Genomic DNA, 16,406 nt, shown 5'->3' with positions numbered 1-16,406 from the left:
CTGTGGCGGAGGAACGGATCATGCACATCGCCCACAGACAGGCGGGGACAAATGGACAGACCCACAAGTCAGCGACTCAACTGCCAACCTCACATGAATACTCAAATGAGTGAGTATTTTTAACAAAAAAACTTACTTTCGAGCAAGTTACAAAAAGGATTGTTTTTTATACATAATAATCAAGTATAGTATTGTTCAGAGCAATGTACAAGTCCAAATCAAATGGGCTATTTATTACCTTTTTTTTTTGAGTTAATGGACTAAATATTACTGAGAGCAGCAGGGGAGCATAGATTAGAGAGGTAGAATAGAATCTCTTGCAAATGCAACCCGCCACGAGGCAAAGGCACAACTCCAACTCCAATCCAACCAAAGAAAGGCAACTGCCACGATGATGCATCATCCGTTGGCCAAACCACCTCACAGACAAAAAGCATCAGCCATTAGTAGATCAAAAAGAATATACTGTATGTGCTATCCATTACACCTCAAACAAAAACAGATACTACATGACTTCTGGCCAAAAAGAAAAAAAAATAAAAAGATATCTACCGCATCACTTCCTAATTCTTTATAAGCGACACACAGACACAGCTCCCCCCACTGGGGGTCTTTTCGGGCCATGCTTCAAGAATGGAAAAAATTATTCCCCATTATATATACATAGTCGCGCCCGCAGACCAACCTATAAGGCCACCATTTCCACTTTGTTTGTTGTTTGATTTGCACACAGCGCAAATGTCAACGAGCATCACTATGTCCTGGTGCCAACAATCCAAATAATCATACATGCATCAGCTGTCATCATCTAGAGACCCAATGTAGGTCAGTTCTGTCCTCCTCACCCTCACAGTACCCTTGAGCCAGCTGCACGCTTTCAAATTAGCATGGTCACCCGTCACGCCACTCGTACCACTGCTTCCAGATGACGTGGAGGGACAGCTTGTGCCATCTTCCAGCAAAGCCCAAGGATCTACCTCCATCTCAGGATCATGAGAAGGCAATACCGTCTTGCTTCTCCTCGAGACATTGGTAGGCACCCAACTCGCACAACTACTTTTCTGTTGAGGACCTGCACTTGATGTACAGCTCTGGAGTGGTGTTAATGCAGCCAACGACAACTGAGGAGGTTGGCACTGTATACAAGGGTGCTGGGATGGGGGCAGAATAGGCATTGCTGCTTGGATCCTCCGCCTGATTGTTTCAGGCAACTCCATGTGATCCAATGCAGACTGCAAGAGAGATTTGAAATTAGAACGACTGCAAATCACGACACATGCTATATAACATAGAGTAAACTAAGATAAGTACAAATCAATCACTTTTAGCATATGAGGGAAAAAATGAAGTGCAAACCAATTACTTGTACCGAATGAAGAAGAAAATGAAACTTTGTGCAGACAGATCCAACTGTCTAAAAGAAAAAACCGTACAGGCATTTGTGAATTCAAACAATCGAACTAACCTGCAAGTCCTCAGCTGCTTCATTATCAAACGCGGAGAAATCTCGCTGAGTTCGAATAATTGACTTAGAGGCTGACCTTGACTTCAGCCAACTTGGTTTGCAGCTGCCAAGCAGTGCATGGAGTACAGATAAAAGCCTCTCAAAAAGACTTTCACCAGGGCGATCAAGCAGGACATCCAGGGGAGGCTCCAGCAAGGAATCCACCTCCCGCCTCAAAGCAGTTGCATTGGTAGGAGGAAGGGGCAAATCTGCATCTTCATAAATCATGCGTGTTGCAAGCAGGCCAAGAATTGCAGAAGCAAGTGTATGTCTCATGCTCCTAGAATTTCCATAGTCAGTATATGTAAGAATAAGAGAGTGATCATTTTCTATCAAAGGGTAGGGCTAATGAGATACAATACACTACTTAACCACATTGCTAATATAGTAAATGCAATATTACATGCCAAGCAACAAGAAAGAATCACTACAAATGATCACCCTGATTTTTCAGGGACATATTAAACATCATAAATTTATAGTTCTATAACTAAGTACATGCATAACTATCAAAACCACACGTAGAATCAATTGCCGAGGTCAACTAAAGCATGTAAACTCACCTGTCTGCCATGATTACTGGAAGCAACCTAATGATGAATTGGAGTCGTAACCACAACGCTGCCCGCAGAGCGGATGCTGAAGGAGGACTTGGATCATTACCAACTGGAGTTCTTCTGCCAATATTTGGACTTCCACCTCGAATTCCTTTACGACCACTGGATTTGCTTGATGGCATCTCATTTCCTGAAGAAACTGAACCGGCTTGTTTAGCACTATTTCGTGATATTCCTTTGATATGCTCACTAATGGCTCCCATCTGTTTGATCAAATCACCAGAAAGTATACCACGGATATCAGCAGAACTTCTGTCGATGCATGGCAATACTAATTCAGCAAGGGCTTTCTCAGTTAAATATTTATTTATAGATCTAATCCCTTCAAAGCTTCTATCCACACTATGGGAGGAAATCTTGCTAGGCCGTTTAGCATCAACAGTGTCATCCACAACTTCTCCTTCCTCAATTGATGTGACTTCCAACTTCCTTTTTGCAGTTTTATTAGCAATGACATCACTGAGCAAGCTGGACCAACCCCATGGTTTCCAAACTTGTGCCTTTGTTGAAAGCCCTTTTCGTTGGGCAATATGAACAAGTTGCTGTCTTGTTGACCTGCGCCCAAGAATAGCATCTTGCCCTTGTAAGATCCATTTCACATCCATAACAAGTGACTCCTGAAGCTTTCCAAGAAGGTGGACAACTTCAGAGTAGAGAGGAGCAGCATCAGGTCTAGCAAGTAGCCTTGATAGGATGACTTCAGTAAACCCTTTCTCACTATCAGAGAGGGCAAAACCCTCAGCGTTAGGGGACAGTGACCGAAGTGATTCAAGTGCTGTTTTGCCTGCTGCAACTTTTTCCATAAGAGCCTGTTCATCTAAAAGAAGCCTCATCTCAACCCATTGCCAATGGAACTTTGCAGGCTGAAGAGTATCAAGTAGTTGCATAAGCCTCTCTGAGAGCTTTAACTCATTATCTTTGGGGTCACAAGGTTCTGAAGCACCATCCCCCTGAGTAGTCGTTGGTGTGTTGCAATCAACGAGAGCATTCAGAAAAAGACGGGCACGGAGAGGTATAAACGGTAGTATTTTTGAATTCCTGTCAGGGTTATGACTTTCAAGCATTGCTGCAAACTCCGAATCACCAACATCACAAGCCAGAAGATTATATAGCTGATGTGTATTACGGAAGCAGATCTCCCGAAAGGGCTGATGTCTGGTAATATCGTTTATTGCATTTGATAGAGACTGAAAAAGCTGTGGATCTTCACGGTTAAAAATATATCGTCTCCAAAGAACCATTGCAAAAATTGAGTAGGCTGGAGGAAAGATCACACTCAAAGGAAGAGTCTGCTGCAACCTTGAGAGTGCAATAATGTATGAGTCACCAAGAATATCAGCAATAAGCCCATCATAGACAGTTCTGCAGTTCCCCAATAGAATCCTAAACCAATGTGCCGAAACTTCTGTGGAATTCTCCATCCTGAAAGTTCCAGTAGGACGGGATACGCCGTTTGTACTTTTCAAACCTCTTAGGAGCTGCAGAATGTCCAAACCATCTTTTATTTTTAAAGCAGAAACCATCCGCTCAAGGCTAACGGCTCCATGAACAATAGCCCCCACAACAAGAGCAGAAACAGCAGCAGCTACTTTTGCAGTCCTCCCAACAAAACTTTTCCCCGAGTTGCCGAGGTCACTTGTATTATTTCCATATGCATCATGGGTCTCAGGAGAAGGTTGAAACTGATTGCGGTGTATCTTTGCAGGAGCAAAAGCTGCTGTAACAGCTGCAGAAGCTTCAACTGCCAGAGCTATTTCAAATACACGACTGAAGCGATCCCCAAGAGATTCTTTCAGTAAGCAAAGAGAATTTATGTGGATATGCAAAGTGTGTCGAACAAAATTTAGTGAATTACTCACAGAATTAACACCTTGATAATTACCTCCTGCAAAATCCAAATGCTTTGCTATCATATGGCCAGCATTCACAACAACTGCAGAAACAGCAGAAACAACTATTGACAGGTCTCCATCTGGATTTGCACCCCCATTTTGCCTGATACATTCTACTAAGCCCAAAACAATGTCATGTGAAATCTGATAACTATCTTCTTTCTCGAAAGAGGGTGGACTCTTGGGTGCAGCAAGAACTTTCTTTTCCTTTAAACTGCGTTGAACCTCATCAGCTTGCCGCTGCACTATCTCTTTCATATTCTGAAAAAGTCTTGAACTCCGTCCATTCAACTTTTGGCGCACCTGCTCATCAAACTCGTCACCTGCTGAAATCCCCGAAGAAGAAACCAAATCGCCATCAATTGACCTCCCATTATCAAGCTCAGCTAACAGTCGCTGGTCACATGTGGTCCGAAAGTTTTTCTCCCACCTAGCCACGCTAGCCACGTCTCTGTATTTCTTCAAAAAGTATCGGACATAAGCAAAAGCTGCTGAACCAGGATGCCTGGCAGCTGCTGACACAGAATTTCTGTTCACTGAAGCACTCAGAACATCAGGCAAGATATCAGTCGCAAGAAGTATGTTCTCATACCTGCAAGCATTGCATACTAAAGATATGAAAACCATATTGCATGACAAAGTTCAACATGTTGGAAGATAGGAATGCAACCATAGCAATCCATGGACAAACAACCTTGTATAGCTGCTAACTAAATCCCCCACTGATAGTCCTTCATTATCATTTATCTCCTAATTAATCACGTAATATATGGCTTAACCACGCCTATCTATGACGCAATCTGTCAGGCATGTCCCTCTTTCCACCCTTTCACATGATAACATCATAAAAATCTACTAGGGGATGCACATGGTCCTACTGTGTGCATGTTTCCCTTTCCACACATGGACCGCATTATCTGAGGCCAAAAAAATGAAAAGTAAATTTTAAAAAGTATGGTGGATACTATATATGTTTTATTTTATTTTTTAGATGTTTTTTAAATTTTCTTATCTTAAAAAGAAACGTTCAACTGAAACACTAAACAAGTACCAAAATTAAAGCATGTCTGTACTGAACCAGTCACAAAGCAGATTTTGGATTGGAGGACATATAAAAAAAATAACAAAGGATGAAAACTGTGCATGTCCTGCTCCAGATAGGGCCCAAATGAACTCATATCATAATATTAATAAGCATGACGTTTTACAATTAAACATGATAACAAAGAAACAAGTGATATCCCCTAATGGGGGTAAATATAACTCCCTGCACTTAGGGAGTTATGAAAACTTTTAGGAGTGATGAAACATCCTTAACTTTGACTGCTTATGTATAGAACTGTTCAAAAATAGTATTATTAGGTTTACTACAAATACTACCAGAACATAGTATTTTTAGTCCTTTCTACTAAAGGTATCATTGTGGTGGTTCAGAAGGATACTTTTCGGTATTTAGGATCGGTGCTACAAAAGGATGGCGACATTGATGAAGATGTTAGGCATAGAATTTCAGCTGGCTGGTTGAAATGGCGGCAAGCTTCTGGCATCCTTTGTGACAAGAGGGTGCCACAAAAGCTAAAAGGCAAATTTTATAGGACAGCAATTCGTCCGGCGATGTTATACGGTGCTGAATGTTGGCCTACAAAAAGGCGACATGTCCAGCAACTGAGTGTAGCAGAGATGCGGATGTTGCGGTGGTTTTGCGGGCACACAAGGAGGGATAGAGTCCGGAACGAAGTTATTCGGGATAGGGTCGGGGTGGCACCAATTGAGGAGAAACTTACCCAGCATCGGCTGAGATGGTTTGGACATGTCCAACGAAGGCCTCCTGAGGCGCCGGTGCGTAATGGGGTTCTTGAGCGGGTCGATAATGTAAAGAGGGGTAGAGGTAGACCTAAACTGACGTGGGATGAGTCGGTTAAGAGAGACCTTAAGGATTGGAATATCTCTAAAGAGATAGCTTTGGATAGGAGCGCTTGGAGACTAGCTATCAATGTGCCTGAACCTTAAACTTATTTCTTTCGGGTTTCATCTCTAGCCTACCCCAACTTGCTTGGGAAAAAAGGCTATATTGTTGTTGTTGTTGTTGTCGTCTACTAAAGGTATCATTGTGAAAAGGTGGTCCAAAATGTCTACCAGAAGTCATTTATTGATCAAAACATAGTATGTCCTTTTCTTGTTCCCTTGTCCATGGCATGTTTCCCATTTTGTCTAAACAAATCATTGCCTGAAATCTTTTGGAAAACAGTACAAATCAGGATGAACATACCTAAGTAGAGATGAGAGCACAAGCGCCTCGCTGACCTGACAAACTTGGTGTTCTCTGTTCCTCATATGCATAGAACTCCTCCCAGGTTGGCCTGAGGAGCCCAATCCACTACGAATTTTTGCCAGCAACCATACAAGGAACCTAGCACCAGATACTAAATCACAGCATGTATCCAGTACATAGAGAACTGACATCAATTCTTCATCACCTAGCCTCCATTTGGATACAGATTTATCATCAGCCTGTAAGGAAAGGGTGCTTATGGAATTGGTAGTTTTAGAAGCTGTCATTTCAGTTCCTTCAATAAGTTGTCTTATTGATTTCAACAACCACAAAGAAACAGATCGTCTTTCAATCAATCTAAGTCTTTTTAGTGACTTTCCAATTTCAGTCAGATTTTCCATCCTCGTGTGATCAAAATCTTTGACATTGTCACCATCACTATTGGGTTTATGGTGGGGACAGCTCAGCTTGCTTTCACAAACATGACTAGTAGACGCCCCCTGGCTACCTTCAATTCTAGCAGCTGCAAGCTGTGCAAGACTTTGTGTTTTGCGGACCACTTTTGCCCTACCCCTAGAAGTTGGCTTAACAGACTTCTGTGCAGGTTCAACATTGAAAGATTCATGTAACTTTGTCCCTTTCCTAACCCACCAAATATCTTCCTCGTCTGATTGAATCAATGGAAACCCTTGGAATGGAGTGGCGCCATCATCCAATTTCTGACCCTCGGACCTCATACAATCCTCACATCCATTTTTTGCTTCTCTAGTTTCAACTTGAGAGAGGGTTGAAGTTGATGATTCCTGAAAGCTTGTTTTGATTTGGCATGGTTCTGATTCCACTGGGTGAGGATATGTAAAACTCAACAGACTTGACACTAGGGCTTTTACATCTTCAACTTGTTCTGGCACCCTTCCATGCTTATCACCTCCTGATGCAACTGTATGGTCATTCTGCTTCCGAATGCCTGAACTTGAACTATGCTCACCTCTGCTACTTGCATAAAATGAGGGACCACATGAAAGTTCAGAAAGAACAAGGCGGCGCTCGTTAGAGTATGTTGACATCATCTCATATAATTGTTGCTCTTCACCAGTTCTAGTTTCCTCAAGAATATCAAATAAAGAAGATCCTGGAAGTTGCTTTAAAGTTCTGTGATGCCTCTTTTTCCTTTCAACATCCAACATTGTGTCATTCTTGTCAGAAATTCCACTAATAATTAGCTGCCTGACATAAGCCTGAGGATAAAATATACCATTGCGGATAAGTTCTACAATAAGAACATCCACCCGCGTAAAACCTGCAGCACTGCTAACCTCATGCTGATCCAACCAACATACAATAATATCATGCAGTGGACCAGGGCTTTCAAAGATATCGTTCATATCCTTCTTCTCATCCACATTCTTCGCATTACTTCTTAATCCAGAAGAATCATTGACGGCAGCTGCTACCAAAAAACCATCATTCAATGAAGAACCTTTAACATTATTATTCATGGTAATGCGATTGCTACTCTTAGAACGAGACAAGTTATTCAACTCGTCCATTTTATTCTTCAAGATAGACACTGCCAAATGTATCTGAGACAAATCCCTTCTTCCTGTAAATTTTATATTCTGACGGGGAGATGCACGGCAATCACGGTATTCACATGTCGCCCATTCACAAAGGAAAAATATGGAACAGATTAGGGATAGCTCAACAGTCCCAATCCACATCAGAGAAGACTGTAAACAGGGGCTGACTTCTTTAATCCATCTCTCTTCCATTAACGCATCAGATAAATCATTAAAGAGTGAAGAGTATGCCATTGACAAATTTCCTGTGACAAGAGCTTTGTCCAAAGTCTGTACCACTTTGGCTGCACCACGCACTTGAAGGTTAGGGTTGGCAACAGTTGCAAGATCAGATGCACGTTTCTGGATTGAACAAACAGCATAACCACAAGACAAGTAACGATAAGCATCTAGCCTCTTAGAACTAGCAATTCCACCACCACCAGTTATCTTCAACAAAGCACCTCTACCATATACATCAGGAACCACAAATGACGGAAGTGGAAAGCTATCCAGAGAAACAAATGTATCTGGCACTGCTAGTACCATGTATCGCAATAACTCTGCTATAACAGAAGAAACTGATGGCCTTTTTGGACTGTCCACAACAGAAGCATCATTGAGACGTCTAATTAGTAGCTCCACGAAAATGCGCACATATGTTTGTGAGAGAGTAATGGTGTCAACCAGACCAAGCACAATAGGCAAAAGAAGCTCTAAAACATCAACCGAATCTCTCTCCTAAACAAAGTAGATAAACAGATCAATAATTCTGATAGATGACAGAAGCTGAAACATAAAATATTGTGTCATTTGATCTGCCGAACTTACCTGAAGCTGGTTAGATAACCATTCGATAAGTACCGACGGAACAAGCAATTCTTCTGTGAGATGCCATTGGATGAGACGAACCATATACCGCCATTTGTAGTGCACCAAGGGTTCTTCAACATCTCCACCAGCTGGGGATGCTTCAGTTTTCATTTTTATTTGATTGATACCAGAAAGTCCTGGTGATGACTGCTCTCTAAAAGATGGAGGTACAACAGCACCCTCTTTCGAACAAAGCTCGTCCAAAATCTGTTGTAAATATTCAACAACATCCTTTGTCCACTGATTAGATCGCTGATTATCAGAAGCACCAGCTGAAATACTGTTTGGTGTCGGACGGGCCTGTAGCTATAATCAAATACACAGTATCACAATGATGTTGCCATTTGGTAGTAAAGGATGAGATAGGTTACAAGAGATAGCAAACCTGATTGAGGTATGTGACTTTCACAAACCATGTTGCCCTTAACAATGGGACATTATATCGAGTGAGAACTTCAAAAAGTGATTTCCTACGATAACCATGAGGAACATGCTCAGATAGTGAACGCAGCCGCTTGTTTGGCTGAGCAAGAGCCTGCAAGGCAATAATGCATGTAAGAGAGGAAACTACTTAAAGTGAGCCGAGATCATGGGTGCAGCACCAGTGTAACAAAAGGGGAAAAAACAATGTTCAGCACAATTAGTTAAGTCTTCCAACCTATATGACTTTGAACCCATTCAGCACCTCTTTGAGATTTGGTAGGGGAGGTGAAAAGGGCAAGCTGCCCTTCAAAATTAAAATGTCAAAATCAACACCATACTAAGAACGGTCATGTTTCCATAGCTGTTATTCTAGACCTAGTGACCTATACAACACCACTATCAATCAAATATTCCTAAGGAAGCAGAACATCTAACTATCAAAGCCAAGGCAGGCTTGAGAATTTGAAATTTTATATAGCAATACATGAAATATTTACCAAGGTCCCATTGAACAGAACATTATAGCAATAAATAACAGGTTAGTTTGCTCGACCTCAGCCCATTTTCTGCGTGTGTCCTCATTAGATGGCCTTTGCTCCGGGTAAACTCCAGACTTGATCAATAGAGATCCAGAAAGAGGAACTCCATAAACTTGGCCAGCCTATTGAAAAAGGAATAGCATCATTTTTTTAATGTTTGACACAATGTCGGGCGATAAGAAGGATTATAATTTTTGCAGGCACTAACACTTAAGTAAATACACCAAACAAGACTGATGGCATAAATACCTTTCTCTTTTGAGCACGAGATTCGTTGATAGCTCTTAACCTCTTCTTTAGTGCCTTCATCAAACAATAAACACCAGAAAGTGTTAACTTGCAGCCTTAGCTGCTTTTAAACCATACACCAAGAACCCGACCCCCCCCCCCAAACACACACACACAATAAAAAAAGGAGAGAGAGAGAGAGAGAGAGAGAGAGAATATGTGGGAGAAAAATAATTACTAGACCAGAACAAATCTATGCTTCATATCAACACATTCAGCAGGATACACAGCTTGTGAACATGGAAAGACGGAACAAAATAAAATTTGGAGGGCCCCCCGGCTCATATAATTAAACCAACAGATCAAGAAAGTCAGCAAATTGGAACTCTTTATGCTTCCTAGCAAATACTTCAGTATCATCCATTTCAAGCACTACATCCTTAATATGCCCACTTGTGCCTTGTGTTAGAAACAAGAATCCCACAGGTATAATTTTCCTACTGACTATGATCAGCTAGTGCAAGCAAGCATTTCATCATTAAAAAAAGGTTCACTAGCTACGGAAGCAGTCTTTAGTCTGTTCCAGGGCTGGTCAACTATATTTAGTAAAAAAAGAAATGCATAATGTTATGACACCTAGCATTTCCCATGCAAAGCAAGGAAATTGTTTCAATCATCTGTGAAGAGCATATAATAGAACAATGAAAATCAACCATCATGGTTCATCCGGGATCAAATTGCAAAAACAGGTTCACTCACAATGGGAAAACAAACTTCTTTGACCTAATGGGAAAACATGGTGGCCTTATGAGCTAATTTAGCACAAATAGGCAGAGTTTCCTTACCTCCTTGCATTTTACGACGACATCTGGCTTGCAAAAGTGCGGGATCTGGCTAAGTACAATCTCTCTAGCTTCCTATCATGCCCAGGAAAGTTTAATTTCAGCTGATGTAACAGATTGTTGGAATATGTACAAACTCTGGAAGCGAAAGCGAAGTCCAGATGCATAGAATGATGGATCAGAGTTTAGTGTCTAAACTCCCAAGAGTATTTGTGGCAGTGAAAAAATAGCTTGATGTCCATAATGTGTTGTGTACAAGTTCTGTTTCCATACGCACCTCGATTCCTTCAACAGTCTCCTTATACCCAGCTTGTGCATACTCTTTGGTTAATGTCTCTTCAGGACAGTTTGGCGTCTGTGGATAGAAGTCAGGTGGCCCAAGCCTACAGAAGTCGCAATGTAGAGGGGTACCACATAAGATCAAATGAAACGATATCATGGGAGAAACCAACAAATCTAAGCTATAAACTAACAATATGAAAATGAGTTTTACAAGCAGAAATCATGTCTAATCTGAAAGGAAGGGCCAAAAGGGGAAAAAGATTATGAGCACTCAGAGGTAAGCACATACTTGTTATTAAGTGGCTCTTTGTCACACTTTAGCTTGTACGGAGCTAGCTGTTGTTGCCTCCTGAAAGACAGGTGGTTAGGAAGCAAAAGAATCAGGATTCACCACCGTGCGAAGAAAAATGCACAAGGAAGATATGAATAAGAAGATAATACTGAAAGAGAGGTTGGAGCTACTTGGTAGCTCCTTGTGCGCCATTGGCCTCATCTCAGAGAAGCATAGGAGGTGCATTTGTTTATTTATTTATTGCCTTGACTGAGTGAAAGCAGAGGGCCTAGTACTGAGGAATAGGGGTGGAAGAGTAGAGAGTCACCTTGAGCTGACGGTGTAGTTGGAGGAGGATGAGGAGAAGGGTGAGCCCTCCAACCTTGCAGTATCCCTGGCACCGGGCGCGCCGCCGCTAAAGGCAGCAGTATTGCCGGCGGCGCCCGTGTACCTTTGCATGGCCCCCAGCAAGTCACGTGAGTGATGCCCCGAACATGAGCACAGATGAGTAGATCAGGCGGGGGAAGTGGGGTCGATCGCTGGAGGAGGAGGAGGTCAGGTCGGCGGGGAAGTGAAATTCGAATAAAGAAAGCAGCGGGAAAGGAGCGGCGGCAGATCGCGGGGCGGCGAAACCCTAGGAAGCGGATCAGGGGAGGCGGCTCGCAGGCGATTGGATGGGGATCCGCGCGCGCCCCGTCCGGATTCGCGATCCGAAATCCAGAAGCAGGGTTTAAGTGGCGGGAGGAGAAGGAAAGTCACCTTAATGGCGGGCGCGACCTGGAGCTAGGGTTTGGGGGCGGAGTGGATTTTGGAGGATGGCGGATCAAGCAGGGGAGGGGGGAGGGGGACTGGGGAGTGGAAGCTGCAGCTGCAGCTGCTCCGCTTGCTGGATGGGAGTGGGACGGCCCTGCGCTGCTCGTGGATGCTGCGTGCTGCTGCTGCTGCTGCTGCCGCTTGCTGCCGCCTCCGCCTCCTCCTCCTCTGCCTCTCGTCTCTCTCTTTCTCTCGGGTCCGGTCGGGTCTCCAGAGGAAGATGGATATGGCTGGCTGGCTGGCGGGCCGCTTGCCTGCTCTACTCCGTCTCCCTTGTCCGTTGCCTGTATGTACTCCTGTTTTATTTAACGGAGGAGGGAGGAGGGAGGAGGAAGGGTCGGTCCCACCCCCAGCCACTCAGCCAGGCGGTTGACTCCCTTTCTATTCCGTCAGGCGTCAGCTTGTGCCTTGTGCCGTTGCATGAATGAACGAACCAATGAATCAGCTTTTCTTTCTTCCAAATCCGGGCGTGCAAAGTTCAGGAAAAAAAAATTGCCAAAATCATCCCTAAACTACGGTGCTCAGCTCAATTTAGTTCTTGAACTATGAAAACATTCAATTTTAGTCCCTAAACTATCCTAACCAGCTCAACTTCATCCTTGCAACGTAGGCTACTACAGTCACTATTTAATCAGTTTGGGGTGTGATATACCCGTTTAACCCTCCATCCATATAGCATGTTTAATACAGGCAACTTCCAGCCCGCATCGAGCCACTCCCTCTCCTGCCATTAATGACATGCGCTACCTAGGAGGCGCAACGACCTGGCTAGGTAGGGAGCGTTCGGCTTGATACGGACTGGAAGCTGCCCATAGAGGGTAAAAAGTGTATTCCACGCGCTCAAGCTAACTGAGCGGTGATTGCAGGAGACTACGTGGCGTGCCACGTTGGGTTGAAGGATGAAGTTGGGCCGCTTAGGATAGTTTAGGGATTAAATTGGATGTTTTTATAATTCAGATACCAAATTGAGTCGAGCCCCATAGTTCAGGGATAATTTTGCCCAAAAAAAGACAAGCGTGCGGATGAACAATGGTCATGTTTGAAGAAATAGACAAGGGTTATTTTGAGGATTTAAGTTTAATCCAAGAAAATAGCTATTCAATGAAATAGTCCTTGAAGTGTTTGAGATCCGATGACTATTGACTCCTAAAACACTTTTTCAAGAGAAAGACGATTAGTGGACCCACACGAAATAGTTCAAATAGCACTTGGATGAGCTATTTGCAAAAAGCTCAGAAATAATCCTCCTTTGTTTGCCCCTTTTGAGCTATTTTTGGGCTATTTAAGGTGGGTTAAAAAATAACTCATGAATTCAAACAGAACTAATGACCGTCGTGTATGGGATTTTCTCAGCAACCAACGAGTCTTTTTCTCTCTCACTAAATAAGTAAAAATAATTATATTTTTTATAATTATCTATTTTTTTAAGATTATACTGTACAACTTTTTTAAGATTAGCGACGTTGCATCCACCGACGCTGTGCATTTACCGTGGCGCACTCCGTCAGGGCCGCGGGCGAGCTCCCCGGTGCACGCGGCCTCCGGCGAGCTCCGCCTGCCGCGCTGATGAGTTCCCCCAGCGCGTGCGGGAGCCGGCCGCCGACGGCGCTCCCCCACCCGCGCGCGAGCTGGCCGCTGGCTGAGCTCCCCGATTCGTGCGTGCAGGAGGTGTGCAAGCAGGCCGGCGGCGGAGCTCAACCGGCCGTGTGCGGGAAAGCTCCCTTGGCGCATACGTGACGAGCTCCTCACCGTGGGTGTGCAAGAGCCAAGCCAGCGGGGCGCCGATGGAGATCCCCCGACTGCGCGCGAGGTTCCGCAGTGCGAGTGGGCGGCCGTGCAAGCTGACCGTCGGCGGAGCTCAACCGGCCGCGCGGGCAATCTGTATGTGCACAAGCATGGCGCTACATAGGAGAAGGAGAATCCGCGCCCTGCAAAATCTGAGTCAATCCGCGCTACTAGCAGAGCACCTGCTGCTGCTCACGGCCAGCAGCCTCGCTTTGGTTGAGGAGCCGTTTATTTACTAAAAATTTTCACCTCCCCTTTAAACACATGTATGAAGCACTAAATGTAATTAAATAATAAAACTAATTACACAGTTTGGATGTACACGACGAGACGAATCTTTTAAGCCTAATTTTCCTTGCGTGTTCCCGCATTCCAAACCGCAAAACTAAGGGTTTTATGAATGGCACTTATCCAAATATCATTTTTACGATGACACCTAAAATTTTACCACTCTTATCTCGTGGCTCAAACAAATTTACCATTTTTGTTAATGTGGCACGCTACGGCGGTGTATACGTTGGCGCACAGTTAGCAAAGCATGCGAAATGTCCTTCTCCGCCTCTCACAGCTGGGCTCTGCAGATCCTCTCCCCACTAGGTGGGCTCCACTTGTCAGTTTCATCTTCTACCTCTTCCACCAGCCCGGTCGCCGAGCTCCTCCCCTCCTCCTCCTCTCCGCTCCCCGCGCCGCTGGGCCGCTGGCCCCGGGGGCATCGGGAGCGGCGCACAGCCGGCAGCCATGGCTCGGGAGCGCCATCCTCTCCAGGCGCACGCTCGGGAGCAGGCCATGGCGGGAAGACGCGCGAACACGCAAGGAACTGGTCGCCCCTGGGCCCTGGCCCCGCGCCGCGGCCAGGCGGGCACCTGCCCGCCCTGCTCGCTGGCCGCACGCGGCGCGCCCCCTGGCCCTCGGACCAGCGCTGCTCCTGGTGCTGCTACAGCTGACCTGCTCCTGCTTGATTTGGGCTGTCGTCCGGTGCCGTCTGCTCGCCCCGGCCTACGCCCGCTCGCGCCTGCGTCGCTGCACGTGTGCGTGCTGTAACCAGGGTTTACCTAACCGTCGCTAACCTAGGCCTGCTAACGGGTCGGGGCGTGATGGGTTTTGTGGGTCGGGTTTTGCTATGGAGTGTGTCTAGACGGGAGGGAGCGGGTTCCAGAGGCTTGCGGGTCGGGGTGGGTTGGGTTGAATGGAATTGTGGGTCGGGGCGGGTTGGAATGGGGGACGAATGGGTGGGCGCTCAGCCGCCTCCTGCACAGCCGCGGTCGCCGTAGGGGCCTTTGCGGAGGGCGGCGCGGCGTCCCCGCCACCCTCGGGCTCCGCCCCTTCCTCCTCCTCCGCCGCCGCATCTTCTTCCTGCTCGTCGGCTCCTCCTCCCCCTCACCCGCGGCTGGCGGCTCGAGCGGCGCCGTCTCGGCGAGCTCGGGCTCGGACGGCGGTCTGGATCTACCGCACACCGCAGCTCCAGCGACCTCCGGATCTCGGCGGCAGTGGGGCAACTCGGGCATCGACTCGCCCTCGACGGAGAAGCGGGAGGGCGGCAGCCGGCTCAAGTCTTTCGCCTAGGCCACACGCAGCAGAGTAGATGGCGGCGGCGGACGACGGCGGCGCGCGGTCGGCAGCGGCGCGCGAATGACGGCAGCGCGCGGCGCGGACGGCGGCGCAGCCAATGGCGGGTCGGCGGCGCGACGCGGACATCCGACCTGGCCTCGGGCGGACGAGCGCGACGTGCGGGCTGCGGCGAGCGAGGCCGAGCGCGGGGAGACGTCCGGCCGGGCCTCGTGCCGGCGACAGCGAGCCCGGTGCCGGCGACGGCAAGCACAACAGGGCTACCCGGCCAGAGGCGGCATGGCCAGCGCAAGGACTCGGGAGGAGATAGGTGAGGAGGTGGGTTACCCATCGTCAATGGGGCGGGTTGGGGCGGGTAATGGTACTGAATGGATGGGTAGGGGCGGGTTGCAATTTTCACTTCATTTGTTCGTGGGATGGAATGGGTTTGGGGCGGGTATAGCCCCATTAGCAGGGCTACGGTCCGGCGGTCAAACCGGACCGGTTCCGGTTTGGTCCGGTATGAAACCGGTCCAAATTCAAAATTTAAATTTAAATTCAAAAAAATGAAAAATTCTCAAAAAATTCCTAAAAATACTTCAAGATGCGACGAATCTAATGGTGTCAAATTTTCTCAAAAATTCGTTCATTTAGTATAGTTTGCGGGGATTTGAAGTTAAACAAAAAAACGTGCATACAAAAGTATACAAATATAATGTAAAAGTAGTAAAAAAAAGTTGGAGGGTTCATTTAGACTAAAATATATTATACAAATATTTATTTAGTATACTTTGCGAGTATTTGAATTTAAATAAAAAAAGAAAAAAATTTGAATTTGACCGGTTACCAGTCAAACCGGCCGGCAAACCGGTCAAACCGGCCGGTATACCGGTCCGAACCGTTTCAACGGGGGAATTTGAATTCAAATTTGTGTTTGGCCGGTTCCGACCGGTAACCGGAC

General features: G+C 45.8%; 1 protein-coding gene across 2 annotated transcripts; it reads right to left on the bottom strand.

Annotated features, from left to right (window-relative positions):
* Positions 1-406: 406 nt before the first annotated feature.
* On the bottom strand, positions 407-12,388 carry LOC120647633 (mediator of RNA polymerase II transcription subunit 12-like). Of its 2 annotated transcripts, XM_039924493.1 has the most exons (13): positions 12,062-12,388; positions 11,631-11,841; positions 11,321-11,380; positions 11,027-11,132; positions 10,753-10,824; positions 9,929-9,982; positions 9,694-9,801; positions 9,103-9,252; positions 8,676-9,023; positions 6,283-8,585; positions 2,068-4,605; positions 1,466-1,784; positions 407-1,232 (listed from the first exon to the last, which is right to left on the bottom strand). In XM_039924493.1, the coding sequence occupies exons 2-13, from the start codon at positions 11,759-11,761 to the stop codon at positions 795-797; spliced, it is 6,627 nt and encodes a 2,208-aa protein (XP_039780427.1). In that variant the 5' UTR covers positions 11,762-11,841; positions 12,062-12,388; the 3' UTR covers positions 407-794. The 2 variants fall into 2 exon arrangements, with proteins under 2 accessions (XP_039780427.1, XP_039780428.1); XM_039924494.1 differs by having other exon boundaries at positions 8,676-9,017; positions 11,631-12,388.
* Between the last annotated feature and the right edge of the window lie 4,018 nt (positions 12,389-16,406).

Source organism: Panicum virgatum, chromosome 9K (assembly GCF_016808335.1).
Source record: "Panicum virgatum strain AP13 chromosome 9K, P.virgatum_v5, whole genome shotgun sequence".
In the NCBI taxonomy this organism is placed as follows: Eukaryota; Viridiplantae; Streptophyta; class Magnoliopsida; order Poales; family Poaceae; genus Panicum; species Panicum virgatum.
Note: the sequence above shows the minus strand (reverse complement) of the source record. Positions and strands in the feature narration are given on the sequence as shown.